Source organism: Fusarium sambucinum, chromosome IV (genome assembly GCF_050947815.1).
Source record: "Fusarium sambucinum isolate potato_lamoka chromosome IV, whole genome shotgun sequence".
Classification (NCBI taxonomy): Eukaryota; Fungi; Ascomycota; class Sordariomycetes; order Hypocreales; family Nectriaceae; genus Fusarium; species Fusarium sambucinum.
The window spans coordinates 2,350,056-2,369,866 of NC_139291.1; the positions used below are offsets into that span (position 1 = coordinate 2,350,056).

A 19,811-nucleotide genomic window follows, 5' to 3' on the forward strand; every position below is an offset into this window, starting at 1 on the left:
TGCCCAGGTAGTACTGGCCCAAGTATCAAGTTGTTTATATCCATCCGTAGGAGGTACTAAGGTAATGAATGCTCAACGTAATCCTCCAAACTTACGGCCTTCTCTGAACCCCTAGTCTTGGATCCCATCGATATGATATATACATTTTAACTGATATCGGATATTACATAGGTATCCATTCAACTCTACATTGCTTGGTAACGCAAAGGGAATTATACAGAAGGGCGAATTCTGACCACAAGCAGTCCCAAAGACGCTTCCACACAGTAATGCCTAAAAAACCCCATTGGTCATCTCTCCGACGCAGAAGGGCCTCGACTGATCGGCCGACTACATCTGCACGTTCACGGAACGCTTCTCATGCTCGCCATGAGTTCAGCCGTAGACTCACATTCGGAGATATGGGCGAATGGCTGAAAGAAAGGCAGGAACCTGCCCAGAGTGTTACGTTAGGAGACGTAGGGGATTGGTTCAAGACGAAACTCCCAAGCCATCGTCCAGAGAGAGGTGGAACGTTAAGAACTAAAGAAGACTGGGGCAAGGGGGGACCAAGCGGCACTGAACTGGCCTCTCCTGCGCGCAAAAACGGCAGTGATTCATCTACAGGTTGGCCTTTATCAGAGGAACCTCCAGCTATCAATCGCCGAACTGGTCAACAAAGTGGCACGGGCGGTTCAGATCGTCTAGTGGACTGGAACACACCGAAGAATCTAAGTGAGTTATTACCAGAACACAATCTTTTATCCAAAGGGAAAGCAACTACCGGCCAGAAACCACCCACCCAGCAAAGGTGGAACAACCTGGGTTCTCCGAGAGTGCGTAACAAGCTCAAGCAAAAGGCCGCAAGCGATGACACAGAATCGAAGAACGACAAATGGGAGCAAATGCAAAGTAACGCTCACGGGGCGCAGCCTCTCGTCCCAGTCATGCAAGTGATGCCTGGCATACTCGAGGTTCTTGAAGCCAAGAAGAAAGCGAGAAAAAAGGCACGAGAGGACCGAGAAAGCTTGATAGAAAGTGGAGATTACCTTGGAGTCCAAGGCATCAACCCGCAGACTGGTGTTTTAGATCTTACACCAGAGAGTAGCGATAGTGCCCCGAGCGTCAGGACAGAACAAAAGCTGGCAAACCTCGAAACCCAGGCCAAAAATGCGACTTCGGCTGTGAAAAGAAAAGAGGCTGAAGCTGAAATCGTCAAAATACATTTTGACCGCGACATTATGAAGTTGCGGCGTCAGGAGAAAATCGAGAAGCAGCTTGCTAAATGGCGAAGGGATACAAACAAGTGGTCATCAGTACTGGAGCCTGATCTGAGTCCTATTGCTCAATCACACAGAAGCACCTCAGTGCTATCAAGTCAGTTCATTTCCTCCCTTACCTCGGATTATTTACTGATTCTCTTGTGTTACAGGGCACAGGTCGCATCGCGATCACAGCGTGCCAAAGTACGAAGGTCTTATAGACCTAAGCCTTCCAGAAGACCAGCCAAGGCAAGAATAGCTCCCCGGCATAACACTCTCGACTAATTTGAGATCCAGAGAAAGCGCGAATTCGTCTAATACAGTGGTGAAGACTCCTCTGGAACTTCTATCTCCTGCGGCCCTGGAACTTTTTGAAAATGACATTAGGTTCCGGCAGAGCGCGGACGAGCTTAGACTAAACGGAGACCTGTTCGCAGAGCATAACGGTACGCCCCAAAAATCATGCGCAGGCAATGAGTAGTTAATCAACGGAGATGGCTGATACCCGAGAAGTGAAGGAAGCTCATGCAGGCACCAACAAAGCCACACTGGAGTCTTTTTTAGACAAAACCCGAAACGAGCAAACAGATCCAGGACAAGCAAAAATGCTTTGGGCAACTACCTGCCCTCAAACATTGGCAGATCTCTCGACGATAGATCTTCCAGCAGTCAGCCGCGACAAGACCCTGACATTGGTGAAGAACGTAAACGAGACGCCAAGTTCCCGAGAGAGCAATCCGCAAAACAGCTCCATGCAAGGTTCGACAACAAGCCACAAGAGATTCGCAATTCAGTCGACAGTATCGAAACAAGACGTTTTCGAATCCCTCGAAACCCAGTGTCGACAAGCAGTAGGCCCGACAGACCTTCCTCAAACTCTAACAGGGCACGTGTAGAACTCGCACCTAATGGAAAGCCGAGAAGGACGATTCAATTGGGAGCAACCGAAGATGGCCAGCTCAGAGCCGTCGCCAATAGTCCAGCTTCTTCAAAGGCGTCAAGCGTCAAGAGTTGGGAGAAAGGCCGACCCACTACCCCAGAAGGAGGCAGAGCGGTCAGCGACTCAAGATCGTCTCACCGCCCTACCATCTCCAACGAGAGAAGCGACAGCGTGGTCAGGGCTGCGAAATCTACCCAAGACAGCCAAAGAAATAGAGGCCAGCAAAGACATAGTCAAAAAGAATCTCACCCAGCTCAATATGCTCTACCAAACAATACTCGAGATCAGAGATCACGACATTCAACCGATCTGCGCACAGAACACGAATCACGACACCACAAACATGTACGAGGTCAAGGAAGCGTGTGCATCCATAAACACCATCATCACTACTGGGTGCGTCCGGACACCAACGATATTTTCCCAGAAAAGGGGACGACAAATCCAAGAGAGTCTGCAACACAAGCGCAGACGAAACCGGGTAGTCCGCAACGTGCAACACTTCGGAACAACGCCAAGCAGTTCGGATCAATCCCAAACGAATCCTGGGCCGAGTACATTGCCGAAACTAGGGTCTCTGTGCGAGATTCCAGCGACCAATTCTGTGTTGGAGAACCATCAAGTATCTTCGATGCAAGAGCCGCAGGCACAAATGTGCAACAATACAGTGCCGCAAGGAGGGACATCAACAATACAAAACCGATGCAGCAGTTTATTAATATCCACCTATGCAACAGACGACAAGGGTATCGAAATGGAGGAGACCGGACAGACCATTCTTGTGAAGGACAGTGCCCAACTGGGCAACGGATGTCTTCTGCCTGGAATAGATCGCACGGAATCCAGCGAACAAGCAATGAAGCTTGGTGCGCAGATGTCAGGCAGTCTTCAAGAACACCAAGACGCCGAAGGCGACACCGCAGATCTTTCCAGCAATAAACACTGCCAGAGTCAAGAGGGAGGGCTGTGGCAGGCCATCAAGGAGTTTGTGCAAACGGTCAGCGAGTACAGCACGTGGCTTTTGAGATTGTACTTAAGTGCTATAAAGCCTGTGTTCGATACTAGATCTTCGTATTGGAGATGCGCTGATCGAGAAGACCATGGCTGGGTGAACTTGGTGAGCCTTTGTCTCGCGTTACCACTGATATTCGGGTTATCAATGGTGTTGGTGTGGGGTATGGAGTTGACGGTCATCGCGTTAAAGTGCATGGATGAAGACCAGGATTGTATGGATTATATGGCTGATGAAGCCTTGGCTATGTTCCAGCGAAGTTTGACGGGAGTATACCCCTACGAGTAACCAACAGCCCTGCGGGAAGAGACCGTCGACCGGTGCCGGCGAGACCAGGCATGGTTCCATGGCGGGGCGGTATTCAGTGTTCCAGCCCATCCCGCAAACCGGGGGGAAGGCTTGCGCCGATGGCGGATGCGGAGATTGGTAAAAATAGACGAGTAGACGATTAGATGATTATATGATATGTTTCTACGGTACAGGATTAATAAATCATGCATTACTAGCACTATCTGTAGCCCTATGGTTATCTACCTATGTAGTCAATCATCAATCGTGGCTAGTGGGTAGCAGAAAGAATAGCCTCCTAAATTTAGGGTACAAGAATAAGTAGTGTAAGAAGTATAGTCTAAAGAGCATAAACTGACCTACTAATTTCGTCTTATGCTTATAGTGGTCAATTCCTCTGATACCCTGGGGCGTGAACATTCTTCAGGGCACTGTCTTGGGTTATGCAAAGACCTACTAAAAATTGATACTATTAGCTAACCGGTACATGTCTAAGACTCGGCATTGAACGACATAATGCAATTGATGTCGTAATTAGACCGTGGAGTCTTGAGAGCGGCAAAACTAAATATTAATCGGAGCTCTTGGACTTTTGGCATCGGAGGTTGAAAAAGTGGCGATCCACCGGCAGGATCGGAGTCGAGGACCAATGAGTGCCGCGCATTTAACAATCAGTGCAGGAAAGAGCCGTGGGTCTACCCCGCGCTGGCGCCCGTCTTGGGGCTTCCTTCCTTTTTGCTGAGCTTCAATTGCTGACCGTCTGTGGCCGGAAACGGACCCCTCCGATTATCGGCCACTTCATGCCTTGTATGAAGCTCGTGGAATTAGACGGGAGAGGGGGCCACTGGGTGAAATTTTGTTGATAAACCAGAGAGAGAACGCCTTCTTTCCAATTCCAGATCGTTTCCTGTTTTCTTCCCCTTTCAGCTTTAAATTATACCATTTTCCTCCTTTGAAGAAGAGAGTTCGATTTTCTCTTCTCCGTAGCAACTACATCTTCTCCCTTCTTCCTCAACAACCAACAAGAGCCAGATTTCAAGACGTCTACTATTATACTCCCATCACTTCACTGAAACCTTCTCTCCGATACACTATTCGACGGTCTCGCTCAGTGCGACCACATTGTCAAAATGCCTGCTCCCGTAGGAACTCCTCAGACTCTTTACGACAAGGTCTTTTCAGCACACATTGTCGACGAGAAGCTTGATGGGACGATTCTTCTTTACATTGGTATGTTTCTGTCTGCTAAATTGTATTTCTGAACACTGTGGCTAACAAAAGTTGGCCAAAAGACCGACACCTGGTCCACGAAGTGACATCACCAGTAAGTTCGAAGCCGCCCAAAGATCTACATTGGTCGTGAATATCCGCTAATCACAATCGCCAATAGCAAGCCTTCGAGGGTCTTGAGAATGCAGGCCGAAAGGTCCGAAGGCCGGATTGTACTTTGGCTACCACTGATCACGTAGGACTCACCAATTGAACTGGAAGCCAACTTACAATGGCGATTATGAAAAAACCCTGCTAACCCCAGATCTTACAGAACGTCCCCACATCTTCCCGCAAAGCCCTGAAGGATATTGCTTCTTTTATCGAGGAGGACGATTCACGAACACAATGTGTCACCCTGGAAGAGAATGTCAAGAAATTTGGTGTCACATATTTCGGCCTCGGCGACAAGCGACAGGGTATTGTTCACATCATTGGTCCCGAGCAAGGCTTTACTCTCCCCGGAACCACCGTTGTTTGCGGAGACAGCCACACCTCGACACATGGCGCCTTCGGTGCTCTGGCCTTTGGTATCGGTACTAGTGAGGTTGAGCACGTTCTTGCCACCCAGTGCCTGATCACTAAGCGAAGCAAGAACATGAGAATACAAGTCGACGGCGAGCTGGCCCCTGGTGTCAGCTCAAAGGACGTTGTCCTCCACGCCATCGGCCAAATTGGTACTGCTGGAGGTACTGGTGCTGTTATTGAGTTCTGTGGATCTGTCATCCGCAGCCTGAGCATGGAGGCTCGCATGTCCATCTGCAACATGTCCATTGAGGGTGGTGCCCGTGCTGGTATGGTCGCTCCCGATGAGATCACCTTCGAATACCTCAAGGGTCGCCCTCTGGCCCCCAAGTATGGCTCTGAAACTTGGAACAACGCAGTGGCCTACTGGAAGTCCCTCCAGTCTGATCCTGGCGCCAAGTATGATATTGATGTCTTCATCGATGCCAAGGACATTGTTCCCACTCTTACCTGGGGAACCAGTCCCGAAGACGTCGTGCCCATCACGGGTTGTGTTCCTGACCCCGAGACCTTCAGCAGCGAGAGCAAGAAGGCTGCTGGCCGCCGCATGCTTGAGTACATGGGCCTGACCGCTGGAACCCCCATGGAGGAGATTCCCGTCGACAAGGTCTTCATCGGATCATGCACCAACGCCCGAATTGAGGATTTGCGAGCTGCTGCCAATGTTGTCAAGGGCCGCAAGGTTGCTGATAACATTAAGCGCGCCATGGTCGTCCCTGGTTCTGGTCTTGTCAAGGCTCAGGCCGAAGAGGAGGGTCTTGATCAGATCTTCGTCGATGCCGGTTTCGAGTGGCGAGAGGCTGGTTGCAGTATGTGCCTGGGCATGAACCCTGATATCCTGGCCCCTAAGGAGCGATGTGCTAGTACATCGAACCGAAACTTTGAAGGTCGGCAGGGTGCTCTCAGCCGAACTCATCTCATGTCTCCTGTTATGGCCGCCGCCGCTGCCCTTGTTGGCAAGCTGGCTGATGTGCGAAAGCTATCCCACTACACCCACCAGTCCGCCTTCAAGGCCCGTGAGCTCCCCACTGAGGAGCCTCATGTAGACGAGCGAACCAAGGATGACTCTGAGGAGCGCGAACTGATTGGCGACCAGCCTCAGGACTCTCAACCTCACACCAACACCCTGGTCAGCGCTGCCGGCTCCGCTTCTGGCCTGCCCAAATTCACTATCTGGAAGGGCACTGCCGCTGCTTTGGACCGATCCAACGTCGACACCGATGCTATCATCCCTAAGCAGTTCCTTAAGACCATCAAGCGAACCGGTCTTGGCAGCGCCCTGTTTTACGAGCTTCGATACAAGGAGGATGGATCCGAGAACCCCGACTTTGTCTTGAACCAGGAGTCTTTCCGAAATACCAAGACCCTAGTTGTTACTGGTCCCAACTTTGGATGCGGTAGTTCTCGAGAGCACGCCCCATGGGCCCTCCTCGACTTTGGAATTAAGTGTATCATCGCTCCCTCTTTTGCTGATATTTTCTTCAACAACACTTTCAAGAACGGCATGCTTCCCATCCGTATTGACAACAAGGACGACCTGGACGCCATTGCCGCTGAAGCTCGCGCCAACCGAGACATTGAAGTTGATCTCCCTAACCAGCTGATCAAGAACGCTGCTGGCGAGACTATTTGCTCTTTTGACGTCGAGGAGTTCCGCAAGCACTGCCTAGTCAACGGCCTCGACGATATTGGTCTGACTATGCAGCAGGAAGATAGGATCTCTGAGTTTGAGCGACGCATGACACAAAACACCCCTTGGCTCGACGGGTCAGGTTACCTGAAGCGTCCTGGACAGGGTGGTAAGCTGGCTGCCAAGGCTGTTCCCATTCCCAAGACAAATCGTGGTGAGGAGAAGACGGAACCTCTCGAGTGGTAATCTGGATACAACGGAATGGGAATTTGAATGACTTTACGGCGAAGTGGATCGGGTATATGGGTATATGATGATAACATTGAGTTTCTGTCTTTTGCTGCGTCAGATAATAAAAGGGGTTGCTGGCTCTTTCCACCTAGGTGGATGAAGAGTAACAAAAGTTTGGATTCGATACTGAATTAGTACTTCCAACGAGGTTATGAATTAACGCAATTACACATGCCGTGATTGAATATAATGTGAGAATATAATGAATATGACGTGCCATGCTATTGAACTAAAAAGGTGACTATTCGCTATCAACCTAAAAATATGTCCTGGTTTTCTGTCTATGAAGCTGTTGGTTTTACCTCATTTCCTCGCGGAGTATACCAATATGCACAACGAATCCAGCTGTTGATCGCAGCTCTTCAGGGAGTGCGTTGTCCGAAACCCTCCAGACATGGAACGAGGCTGAAAATGCCTTGAGCCACGATTCGAACACTTCGTCGCTGCGAAGTTGTTGTCCAATGACACAGACACATGGCCTTCTTTCATCGCTATCACTCAACGAAGAGTCGGAGAGTCGTAGACGACATGCGTCCTCGCATGCCTGAACAAATGGATCCACGAGGGCATAGTTGTACACGCAATCGCAAGCAACAACCGCGTCAAAGCTACTGGCCTCGCCTGAGCCAACTAGAGAAGGTGTGACTTCATCTGTCTCCCAGTCAAGCGTTGTGAAGCGAATATTCGACTGAGGAGGGGCTGCAGGGCCATGAGCATTGCGTTTCTTCCTGCCCCGTCCACCCGTAGGCGTAGATGTCCCCGAGCTGAAAGCCGAAGAGAAGTTTTCGTCAATATTCCTCTGGAGGAGACGTTGGACGTATGACTGGTCGGTTAGAACATAGCGGGCTACACGCGGACCGAGGGCCAGGGCGCTCAGGGGGGAGATGCCGCAGCCAAGCTCGAGAATGGAGGCATTTGTAAGATTGATTTTGGTGAGGATTGGGTTGGAAGGAGATGAGAGCCAGGTAGCAAAGGTCGGTGCTATCTTCCAGATCACTATGAAACAAGGTCAGTATTCTCTTTGTGTAAGAGATACAATGAGATTTACCTGCTCCAGTTGTGCCGCCTGATCGTGTAGATGAGAGAACTGTGGGAGACTGATGAATAGTGAAATCCCGGTCTCCGACTGAGACATCTACTGAAGAAGCTCGTGCGTCTATGAACCCAAGATTCATAGACGGGATGGGTTGAGCATAGAGATAAAAGGTTTCTGTCTGTGTTAGTGGAGTCTACACTTAGGTGAAGGATGTTTAAATTCACCTTCTTCTGCATCTTTAACTTCTGGCTCCAGATTTGGGAGTAATTCGTTTATAAAATCCATAACCGTATTGAGTGCACAGTGATACACTCGTGCGCTCTGCAGTTTTTCTGGTATGGGACAAATGTAATAGCTTTATCTTTCTATGTGTCTGTGCTACAGTGTTGTAAGGATTTGATGAGATATTAGATATCGCAACAAGCTACTAATTATGGGGTTAGTACGTGTGGACCCTGAGTTCATGTTGAACCAGATCAGTCGTTTCTCAGTTAGATGTTTTTTCAAAGATTTTCCTTTCTTTAAATAAAACACTGTTGCATTTGTTTGCCATAAATCGGCCGTGAAGCAACTCGCCCAGAAGTGAATATCTGCGGTTCCCTGGTGCATGTCATATCTACATCAGATCTCAGACTTCAGGGTAGCTCCCAAGGTGAAGACGCATTTATAAACGACACATCGAGAGAACAATCCCGCACATTATTCGCAAAAAGCAAACACAAACACCTGGCTTTAAAAATTGCACAGCGATTTATTTCATAATCATAGGCCTCTCCAAGACCTCCGCCAAACAAGAGGCCGTGCCCTTGATACAAAGGCAAACAGGAAAAGCAAAAAGACAATAGCTCCTCACACTCCTGGCCAACTAACTATGGCATCCATGGATCCTTCTTTTCATTCAGGTTGTTTCTCTTTCTCTTTCCACCTTGTTTCGTGTTTCCCATATAACTACCGATAAAATATTTGCTTCTCCTATACCAAACCGTCATAGAGGGATAGCGCTGAGACAATGGTCTCGTCCCGTTTGCTGCCCTCCTTGAACTCCTCCATGTCTAGACTACCATTCTCGTCCTTGTCCATCATGCGGAAGATCTTCCTTACTCGTTTCTCGGGCGTATCTTCGTCTTCGGGTAATTTGACCATGGAACCAACCTAAGCACGGTTAGTTAAAGCTGCTTTGCTCACGGCTCCGGAGTATCCAGAGAATATGCGACCGCTGCCGAAGAGCAGCGAGTAGGCACTTACCATCTTGTAGATAGCCTCAACAATCTTCAGCATTTCGTCATAGCTGATCTTGCCGTCGCCGTCAATATCATACAGCTGGAATGCCCAATCCAGCTTGTCTTCCATCTTGCCTCTGCTGGTGACACTCAATGCACAAATGAACTCCTTAAAGTCGATAGTACCGGACTTGTCGCTGTCGAACACGTTGAATACATAGTCGGCGAACGAGCTCGGATCTCCGAAAGGGAAGAATTGTCTGTAGATCTTCTGGAACTCCTCCTTGGTGAGCGTACCCGACGGGCAGTCCTTAAGGAAACCTAGAGTTGACGTTAGACAACTGTTCTCATGTGGCGAAGGCGTCGATGTTTGATGCATGGGCGGTGCGAAGCACGCGGGAGGCCTGGTGAGAATACGGACTTACCCTTGTACCATTGCTGCAGCTCCTTCTTATCAAAATGGGTGGACTTCTGCAGCTCAACAAGTTGATCTTGAGAGAGCTTGGACTGTCTGAATAAGCACGAAGGTGGTTAGTGATGAGCTATCATTGCGATGAGGCCGATCACAAGGTATAATGACGTCGGTCCTTAGCTTCCGTGGGGATCCGAGGTTGACAAATGCGCTTGCGCCCGATGAGATTCTGGCTGCAAGTGACGCAACATCACCTCGATGGCATGAAAGCGACAAATAGCGGGACGGCGTCGTGAAGCGACTGGGAAGAATGATAAAAATGCGTCAAGAGGAAACTTACGATTTACCCATGACGTTTTAGACTTGGGGTCGTTATCGGCGAGTAGAGGTAGAGCACGAATTGCGCGATGGTTGAATCAAAGTTAAAACAGTTTCGGGAGAGTCTTTTTTATCTCGAGAGAAACGAGGGACTGGAAGCCGAGTTGTTAAGGACAAGAACGGTCTCAGCCTTTTGAAGTATCGCTTGCGGAGGAGAAAGTATTGGAGAAGCGACGTCAATGTCGAAGTCGAAGTCGAGGTCGGGAAGATTGGGGGAGGAAATAGGTTGCGTCGAAAGCCGGAGCGCGGAGGCGTAGGGATTAAAGCGAAGCGCTTGGTGAGGGGCTGATAGTAAAGCTCTCAAGTCTGTGTCGTGTCGCGTGGTGCGAGAGGCGTAGAAGGAGAAGAGTCCAGTCGCAAGGTTGTGGAGGAACAGGATGAAGAAGTTTGGTCGTCCGAAGGAGATGAATGGCAAAGTAGAGTAAAAGTAATGTAGCCGAGTCGATTACTTTACAGAGGTAACAAGAGGAGATGGAATAAATAACTGGTAAGTTACTACCTTAGACTCGGGCTAGTTAAGTCGAAGTGGAGGTCACTCACTGCCTTGAAAGGACGGATGGGGTGGGAAAGAGCAGAACACGAGGGCGAGAATAAACTCCGCCGGAGTAAACCCCATCCATAGTAGGTGGTCCTGACATGGTCCTCCAGGGAATCCTACAGTAGCCCAGGCCTCCGCCGGGCACAACTTAGGGGTCTCACTCAGTACACCTATAGAGGGTAATGCCTTCCAATGGACAGACAGCCAACCTCAATATAGTGGGGGCGGGGTTCTGGAAGTCTGGAGGTTTAGAGCCTGCCCCGCCACAGCCTAACAGCTTCCACACCCTGTAAGACTCCATAGATAGATGCATTGTAGTGATTGGCCAGTCGCAAGTTTATGCTATGGGACTCAACACAAATTGACTGGAAGAAATCTGGCTTTCCATCAATCTTCATCATCATCAATGACGAATCGCAACTAATAAATGGGACTCGACAGTCGCCTCACCAAACTTGTACTAATTTCGTTCGTTTGTCTTTATCAATACTAGTAAACAACATAATGATTTTTCCAAATCCCAATTCTACATGGGTATGTCATCAGCTGCCTCTTTAAGCAGCTGCTGTTGGGTAGTCACAGCAACGCTTAAAGAGGCTATGTATTTTCTCGATTTCTCGAAGAGTGGCGACCAGGCTAGTGGATAACAGAAAAAGCTGGCTTCTTAGCTACAACAAGGGATAAAAACAAACAGCCCAAGAGCTTAGCCGGGTCAGCATAGACTGACTGACTAATTTTGTCTTTTACAAGTACTTCCAGCAGCCAACTTTTCTATAATCTTCAGGCTGGGTTCCATGTCCGCTCATGCAGTGAGCGGCGTGTGGCTGTGCTGCACCAACATCCACAGATGGCTCCAATCAGGCAGGTCTCGGTTCTTGTTCAGGCCATCTGATTTTGATTGTTTGCCGATTTATTCTTACCGTTTGTGTCAAGGCCTGTCTTTTGCTGGCGCGTATTTGGCTGCCAATAACTTGGATTGGATCCGATCAAACTTCATCGAGGTCACAAGCCAACTTGTATCTATAATCAATAGTAGAAGTTGATGATGAATATTGATTTACATTAGCGTTCATGTAACAATACGCCGCAGAGAAGTTATATGCATCTGCGCCAAGTCGGCGCCATGCCACTTTATCTTCAATAAGCTTTTTGCTGAGCCCACCTCGATTCACAGCTAAGCTACATCTCTTTGGCTTTTCCCCAGCTAGCTCCCAAGCAGAATCTCACAATGACATGCTACCTACAGCCAAGCCTGGCTGCCTCTTCTCCCACTCCTTCTACCCTTGAACCCTGCCGTTATCTAAACCCTCGGCGTTTGTTCTATGGATTCGTGACAACTGGTCATCAGGGTGTTGGAAAAATTGGCCGCTGGAAGCATAAGGGAAGAAATTAGTAGGTCAGGTTATGCTACTTAGGTTAAACTTCTTAGGATGTTTATTTTTGTATCCTAAAACTCACCTAAAAAGAGAGGAGGCAAATATTTCTGATGCTCATTAGAGAGTTCAGCCATATGGATCAATTATTGATTCTTAAGTCCTCTGCCTGCAACCGGTTAACTTACAAGTCAATTATGTGATACTCCAGCGACTTGCTGTCCTATCGAATCATCAAATGTCCTCACACAGGTAACTTGCTCGCTTTTCTGGATCAAGTGTTAATAATGTCGAATTCAAAAATATCAGAGCTTGGAATAAACGCGGAGTAGGTAGTTAGATTTTAAACCGAGCCTTACTCAGGGTATTAGAGAAGCTGGCCGCTTGAGATATAAGAGGTAAAATTGGCAGGTCACTTTATACAATTTAAACTACCTAGCTAAAGATAAACTTAGGTTATTTATTTTATAACCCTTTATGCTTTTTAGACTAGGGATAAATTTAGGTCATTTATTTTATGTCACTTTATGTTATTTAGACGATAATTAGGTCATTTATATTTTTGTATCATAAGGTTAGTAGGTAAGAGGTTTTTAACCCACAACGACCTTCATGCTTAAACTCTCGAGGAATCCGCTAAGATCCTCCTTCTTCACTTCCACCACACAATGCTCGAAACCATCGCGTCGTACCCTCGTCTTGGTTTCTGACACTACTTCTTGGAATGCGATGCCGAATTTGTTGAGGCCGTAGCCCTTTTCATGCTCGACGTCTTCATCATCATCTGACACATCCGAGTCTGAGCTGTCGGAATCCTCTGACTCTGTCTCGAGTTCATCATCATCGCCTGCATCTCGTCGAGCTGCCCGTTTATCCTCTCGCACTTTTTGCTTCGCTAGACGTGACTCTTCCTTCTTCTTGAGCTTTGCTTCTCTTTCGATTTTGCGTTTCTTTGCGGCCTCTCTGTCGAGCAACGTTGTGTCCGGGCCACCTCCGCCGCCCGTGCCTACCACAACATACACACCTCGTTTCTCGTTGAGGCCGGCAACAACAAGTGGCGTGCCACGGCCGCCGTGCGAAAGCTTTCCGTGAGCCTCTCTCTCTTGTTCGGCAAGAGCCTCGCCGACCCAAAGTGATAGTTTGGTTAATGCCGCGGGGTGAGTGAAAAGCGCGACGTCAGGCCCCTCCTTGACCACGCACATACGGAACGCCCGGAGGTGTTTAATTTGTTTTTTGTTGATGAGTGATGTCCCTGTACGATAAATTGCTCGATGAAGGAATTGAGCAGTGGGTAGTCCAGCTTTGAGCGCGTCGATACTAGTTTAATCGTTAACTGTGTTTTTGGGCATTGGTAAGGATAGATAGAAAACACTTACTCTTCGAGCGCGTCGTATGCCCCCCAGAACCGATCAATCCATTCCTGCCCTTGAGCTGCAAGTTCGACCTCTTCCTCGATTTCTCGAGCATCTTGACGGGCCGCAGCAGGGTCGTCGGTCTGAGCATGCTTACCGACTTCTAAAAGGGCACCAACGACAACTCCCACATCTTGAGCACTCAATGTTGCGCGAAAACCCCAACTTCGAACAAAACCCCATCCATCTTTGGCTCCAGCACGATCTTTACCATCTGTGTCAACTGATGGTACCATTTCATCGAGGTTGTAAAGTGAGCCGTACTTGAGCAATTTCGCTCTAAGCTCGCGCTTCAGCATCATGTCCATGTGGGTATAGTTTTGCTTGCATTGAACAAGACTGACTCCCATTTTTGCAAGTAATTTGTGAAGTCGCTTGATTCCCGTCTCACTCCAGGTTTTTAGGCGTGAAAAAAGGTACGGTGAATGTAGCATACTGTCGTAGAGACTCCAATGGCGAATGAGCAGAAATTTGGGCTCAGGAGACAATCGAATTCCTGTGTCTTCCGGGTTTCTCGCTGTGGTGGGAATTACGCCCGTATTTTCCACAGCAACACGTCCATTTGAAATTTCTGGGGGGTTGAGTCGCCTCACCTCATCCCGAAGAAGCTGCCTTATTCTCGTTCCCCGAATTCCTAACCAGCCTGTCGGGCGGCTCTTGTCGCTCTGTCTGACAGGTGCCGCAACACCTGCCGAGGAGCGACCGTAGATTTCCATGGATGTAACTCCAACTATCGTCAGCCACAAGAGATCGTTGTCTTCTCTACCTAGCTCGGAAGCAAGTGAATACATCATGGAGGAAAGCGGCTCCGAGAAAGAGGACCCGAATTCGTAGTACTGATTAAGGATGGTTTCGTTCTTCTTTCGCATTCGCAATAGTCGTCTTCGCAATGCGCGAGCTGATGGACCTGCAGGGGGTTGTGCTCCGGAAGGGGGTTCGACTGGATCGCTTGGCAGCCCAACATCAAGTTGCTGTAAGGAAAGGAGCCCTCTTTGCTGGGGACGCTGTGGTGATTCCGGAATTGAGCTAGACTAAGTGAAGCCGTTAGTGAAGTTTGATTGAAATACGCTGGGTATTCTTACCGAGTTACTCCGTCGCCGTTGCCGGGGCCTATCATCATCACTATCGTCCTCTCCATCTGACCAACTCTTTCGTTTTTGACCCGCGTGCGTAGGTTCTTTATCAAGGTAATTACCGGCCTCATCCTCGTCATCGGTATCTCCCAATTCCTCACCCTCATCATCAATTTCAGGCATGTCTATTAGAGCAAGGTATGCGGTACGCTCAACCTCCATATCTTCCTCGATATCGCCATCATCGAAAACGATGATACCACCTTTGCCGGGGTTGAATACTCGGGTGATCTTCCCTTCATCAACTCCAGCCGGGCTCCTCGACTGGTACGAGGACGATATTTCGGTTGCTGGGTCGAGGGGAAACCCACCAAAAACATTTCCAAGGTTCCAAGGCCGATGTGCATCCATGACCCAAACCTCTACGCCGCCATAAGGAGCGTCATCGCCTTTGGATTCAAGTCCCAGTAATAGGCCCAATTCAACCATACCTCCTACACCAAGGCATACAACGACGCCACCGCTGCCACCCTGAGATTCCATCATGGGCATGACCAATTCTCGACCGGCTTTCTCGAGATCGTTATATCCGGAAACAGGCTGAATCTTGTGAGGAACATAGTCGTGTTTGAGCAATCGAGTAAGGATTCGGCAAGCACAAAGAGCGTCGGGTTCGAGGGCGACGAGAATAAGTACAGGCGGGGAGAGAGGGTGCCGTGTCTGCTGAAGGTGAATGTATAATTTCGAGATCAAGGACCGTGGAAGATACATTGCGAGAAGTTGACAGCGGTCAAGTCACTATGTTGTTTATGTGCCACAGGTGTCATGAGCGTATTCGAGGATAGCTGGGTTCGAGGTCGGTTGTCAAGGGGGAAGGTGGGACGCGTTAAGTACTAAGATATTACTAGAAAAGTTTGGGATGAAAGCATATACGGTGGGGGACTTTGTTGAGATCCAAATCAATGTGGCCAGAAGAGAGTACCGTCAAACAAGTAAAGGCAACTTTATCCCATACAATGGAGACCCTAGCTGCGTTGCTTTGACGTTGAATTGAAATTCAATTTGGGTGGACGCGTTTTTGGCGACGCGACTGGATTGAATGACGCGCTTTCTCGTATTTGGTTAGCTACCTAGTCTTGGGCAACAGAAAAGTTAACCTGTAATCTTTAGGCTACAAAAAATAAATGACCTAAGAAATCTGGTCTAAAGGAGCATAACCTGGCCTACTAATTTCGTCTCTCATGCTCCTAGCGGCCAACTTTTCTGACCCTGATAGGCCACCCTAGTAGATTGGCCACACCAAAGGAGGACGAGAATAACCTCTGACAACTGCCCCTCCTTCCATTCTAGGTACTTTTCCATTAAAGACACAGCCAACATAGAGTCACTCAAGTTCAGCCCAACAGAAGCTTCTCCTATCAGTGACCCTCATCATAGAGTTCAGTTCAGTTGTCGTCTTGTCAGTCGTAGCATACGTGGCCCTGCTGAGAAAATTAGGTTCTGAGAAGATAACATTGATTTGATTTATTGGGGGTTTGACCTGTACAGATCTTTTCAATTTAGAATTCGAAGATAACTGAGGAGGCTCAGGTTTCGGTTCGGAGATTTAAAAAAACCATATATCGTTATTCAAGTTGCTACTCTCTAGGAAGTAGAATTCCACCATGAGAACAAGTCACAATCAACAAATTTCGAGATTATAGATTGTTCAGATAATACTCTGTAGTTGAAGTGGTTTGACATTGAAAGGTACCTAGGTATATTGGTAGCATCTAGAAGGCAGGTACCCCACAAGGGAAAAGAGGTGCTTATCCGTCTACTTCCCTATATAATTCCTTTGTTCAACTTTGTTTCATTCATCTATTCTTGGTGATATTCAAATCGCAGATATGAAAGAGGAAGAAAAGAAAGTGCAATTGCTCTTTACCCTCGTTATCGAGAAACTTGTGACAATGGATTTTCTTGAACGAGAGCAAGCCTGCCAAAGACCGGTCAAGACACTACAGGTACCGTCATGGCTTATCCGAACCCAAGCTTGCAAAGTTGTAATGCTTGAGTAGGGCACAGCAACGCCAAGGTCTCGGATTTGCGCATTGTTTCTGTTTGTCAAGCATCCATGCATTATGCTACTCTCCGGGTGCATATGGGCAGCGGCAACCAAGATTCAGACTCATGTGTGTGGTGGTTTGTTTATTCTCGCCTACGACAACCTAGGCCGAGATATCGTAGTAGGTACAGTATTTATCTGCACTCATAGCCCGGGGTTGAGGACGCATTCCAGTCGGAGCTTGATGCTTTTGATCCAATATGGCAGCTGTGGTACGGCCCGGCCACCGAGACCTGGGTATACCATGCAAGGCGGAGCACTAACCTTATTGTTGCGGATTAAAGCTACTGGAGTGTCGTGAAGTTGAGGTACGCAGCAGGAGAAATGGAGACAGGGACGGGTCCCTAGTCACTGCATCAAAGTTACAGCGTAGCACTGCACTTCCTTTAGAGCAAAGTTGGTGACAGACAGGTCTTATTTCTGACTGCGTCAATTAATTATGACCAGGGCAGTGGATTCATTGAGATTTGTATGATCTAACATGGTATTGGACCTGCCAGATCCCTCTGACTCAAAACTACAACAAACCCATCTATCTACGGGGGTACTGTATCCATCTATCCATATAGTGGAACAACCACCCGTCACCAGCTTCAGTCTCCACGCATCGTATGTACGCGGATTCAAACTATCAACCAAAGCCCTAGTTCCTACTACGCGGGCCCTTGCTATCACCGGTCATCCTTGTTGTGCATGAGATAGCCAATTTTCTTGCATCTATCTATCCGTCTCGAGCTCGCAAGCTCGACCACGTCACAGCTGGGCTGCATTACGGTCGCCGATCATTGTTGTAAACTCTTCTCAAAGGAGTTTCGCTTTGTCCCGATGGCCTGGTCCGCGCCGCTTGTCTCGAGAACCAATTCATAGTACCAACCACGCCAAATAAAATAAAAACCCGACTTTACCGGCCTCTCGGGAGTCTTCTGGGTCTTCCTCCGCCCTCCCTTCCGCTGTGCTGGGAACCGCCCTTGTTCCCCCTCCCATTGTATTGGTTGTTTGTTAGCATTAATACTGGCACCTACCACACAGTCCGGATTGCTGGGTCCTGTGCAACCTCACATTCAACCACTGCCCGTTGTCAGAGCCAGCTGAGTGTATCTTGTGAACCTTTATTGGCACACTCGATACTGTGTACTACCCTCAGTACTTCAACCTCTGGTCACGTCTCATTCTACCCACATTGCCAACAAACCTTTCCCGGTGGCATACGTACCGTTCCTCCCACTCGGGACGAAACCTGGGTATCAGTCACCACATATACGTTCGACCCACCACCGCCTAGGCAGGCTGGTACATATTATTATCACTTTCATATCGCTTTCTCCTTGGCTCGTTGCTACCTATCTGGTTAGTGTAAGGCCTTATCCTCATGTATTCCTGCCGAACAACACCCTACTCCTACCACAATTGTCTCTTCTCGAGCACAACCCACCAGAAGGGTCTTGGAGCAGAAGTTCCTTAGAAATGGATCACAATGATTCCGAAGAGGACCCAACATCGGACTACGGAGATTCTATAGCAACCTCCGAATTCACATCAGTCTACACTAGGGAACTTTACTCGTACGAACACGGAAGGTAGGTAGCAAACCAAACTACATGGCATTTTATGTTCAATACTAACTTACCAGGCGTTATCAAGGCTTTCTACGTGGCCGCTACGGCCTGCCTAATGATGATGCCGAGCAAGTTCGTGAAGGCTTGAAGCACAAGCTGTATTTGGACTATCTTATGGATGGCAAGCTGATCCTCGCTCCAATTGGTGACAACCCACAGAAGATTGTCGACCTTGGTACTGGTGTTGGTATGTGGGCACAAGATGGTAAGTCTCTTCCTTGCACCAATGATAGCGCTCTCAAATTAACCCAGGTTATATGTTAGTCGCGGAGAACTTCCCCAGTGCCCGCGTTATAGGAACAGACCTTTCACCAATTCAACCACATTGGACGCCTCCGAATGTCGAATTTCGCGTGGAAGATCTTGAGGATGAAAACCGCCCCTGGACGAGCATATATGCAGGCGCAGACTTGATTCATGTCCGGGCTCTGTTACAAACACTGCGCAAACCAAGGCAACTATTGGAAAGGGCTTTCGAGTCAGTGGAGTGCCTCCAAACTTCTCGTTATAACAGCTGACTGAATAATTCCAGGAAGCTGAAACCAGGTGCCTGGATCGAAATACATGAGATTGTCCCTTTCGTATTTTCTGACGACGACACCGCTGGGTATAACCACCCTATGAACAAATTCTACCGACTCGTCGAGGGCCCGTTCACCGAATTGTATGGCTGGAATTTGCGCTTCCCTTTCCAGATCGTCCAAACGGTTGCTGATGTTGGCTTCGTCAATGTCAATGAGCGGCACGCATTCACACCTGTAGGCCGATGGCACCAGGAGGCAAAGATGAGAGAAATGGGAATATTCACACAGAATATTCTTGAAGAATGGGTTACAGCCATGCTTGGTCGCCCAAGTATTATGGGACTTACAGAGGAAGAGGCACATGAGCTTGGGCATAGCATTTTCGAAACTTTTAACAATACGCGCATCCACGCACAGCTCGATTGGATCGACTGCTGGGCGCAGAAGCCTCTCTGATGGGCAAGCAGAGAGACTTCCATTATAATAGTGAACCCCATGGTGGTGTTTTCGGCCGAGCTTGATAGCTGTCAGCACGCATCATGCTTGCATCTCCGCTCGACTTGTACGATCAGCTAGCCAGCCAAATCAGACGCCAGACTATATGATTCTTGCGCCTGGGGTAGCAGGGATGAAGGTTACGTTGCATGGACTTTCTGGCTGTTGAAACGCAACACAAGAGCAAACAATGACCCATCATACAACACCGCTAATCAGGCTGCCGTGGCTTATGCTAGGTATCGGAATAGGAAACGGTAGTGTAATATAGTGCGGAGGGGTCTTGGTGTTTTTACATATGCTATTCCTAGGACGAAGTCAGTATTAGGCTTTAAAAATCACGTACAACCACCAAAAAAACTGAATGAGGATCAGTGAGATGCCAATTGGAAGCTCATGCGGCGGTCTACCGTTAATAACTTGAACTTGCG

At 48.5% G+C, this 19,811-nt stretch overlaps 6 protein-coding genes across 6 annotated transcripts; 3 read left to right on the plus strand and 3 right to left on the minus strand.

Annotated features, from left to right (window-relative positions):
• Window positions 1–269: 269 nt before the first annotated feature.
• FSST1_000800 (uncharacterized protein) lies at window positions 270–3,481 on the plus strand (the record flags this gene model as incomplete). Its single annotated transcript, XM_083234509.1, has 7 exons — window positions 270–1,356; window positions 1,412–1,445; window positions 1,539–1,687; window positions 1,755–2,092; window positions 2,138–2,577; window positions 2,631–2,848; window positions 2,919–3,481. The coding sequence occupies 7 exons, from the start codon at window positions 270–272 to the stop codon at window positions 3,479–3,481; spliced, it is 2,829 nt and encodes a 942-aa protein (XP_083090982.1).
• A 1,130-nt stretch (window positions 3,482–4,611) lies between these two features.
• Window positions 4,612–7,151, plus strand: FSST1_000801 (3-isopropylmalate dehydratase LEU1; the record flags this gene model as incomplete). The annotated part of the gene is made up of 4 exons (XM_083234520.1): window positions 4,612–4,711; window positions 4,774–4,805; window positions 4,872–4,946; window positions 5,025–7,151. 4 exons carry the CDS (start codon window positions 4,612–4,614, stop codon window positions 7,149–7,151), a joined length of 2,334 nt encoding a protein of 777 aa, XP_083090983.1.
• A 343-nt stretch (window positions 7,152–7,494) lies between these two features.
• FSST1_000802 (S-adenosylmethionine-dependent methyltransferase) lies at window positions 7,495–8,517 on the minus strand (the record flags this gene model as incomplete). The annotated part of the gene is made up of 3 exons (XM_083234531.1): window positions 7,495–8,192; window positions 8,245–8,406; window positions 8,457–8,517. The coding sequence occupies 3 exons, from the start codon at window positions 8,515–8,517 to the stop codon at window positions 7,495–7,497; spliced, it is 921 nt and encodes a 306-aa protein (XP_083090984.1).
• Window positions 8,518–9,204: 687 nt separating this feature from the next.
• FSST1_000803 (frequenin) lies at window positions 9,205–10,215 on the minus strand (the record flags this gene model as incomplete). The annotated part of the gene is made up of 4 exons (XM_083234544.1): window positions 9,205–9,384; window positions 9,478–9,773; window positions 9,878–9,963; window positions 10,205–10,215. 4 exons carry the CDS (start codon window positions 10,213–10,215, stop codon window positions 9,205–9,207), a joined length of 573 nt encoding a protein of 190 aa, XP_083090985.1.
• A 2,531-nt stretch (window positions 10,216–12,746) lies between these two features.
• FSST1_000804 (DNA replication initiation factor CDC45 domain-containing protein) lies at window positions 12,747–15,409 on the minus strand (the record flags this gene model as incomplete). Its single annotated transcript, XM_083234554.1, has 3 exons — window positions 12,747–13,470; window positions 13,530–14,596; window positions 14,648–15,409. 3 exons carry the CDS (start codon window positions 15,407–15,409, stop codon window positions 12,747–12,749), a joined length of 2,553 nt encoding a protein of 850 aa, XP_083090986.1.
• A 2,800-nt stretch (window positions 15,410–18,209) lies between these two features.
• On the plus strand, window positions 18,210–19,341 carry FSST1_000805 (S-adenosyl-L-methionine-dependent methyltransferase; the record flags this gene model as incomplete). Its single annotated transcript, XM_083234565.1, has 4 exons — window positions 18,210–18,322; window positions 18,376–18,566; window positions 18,626–18,839; window positions 18,894–19,341. The coding sequence occupies 4 exons, from the start codon at window positions 18,210–18,212 to the stop codon at window positions 19,339–19,341; spliced, it is 966 nt and encodes a 321-aa protein (XP_083090987.1).
• Window positions 19,342–19,811: the final 470 nt, after the last annotated feature.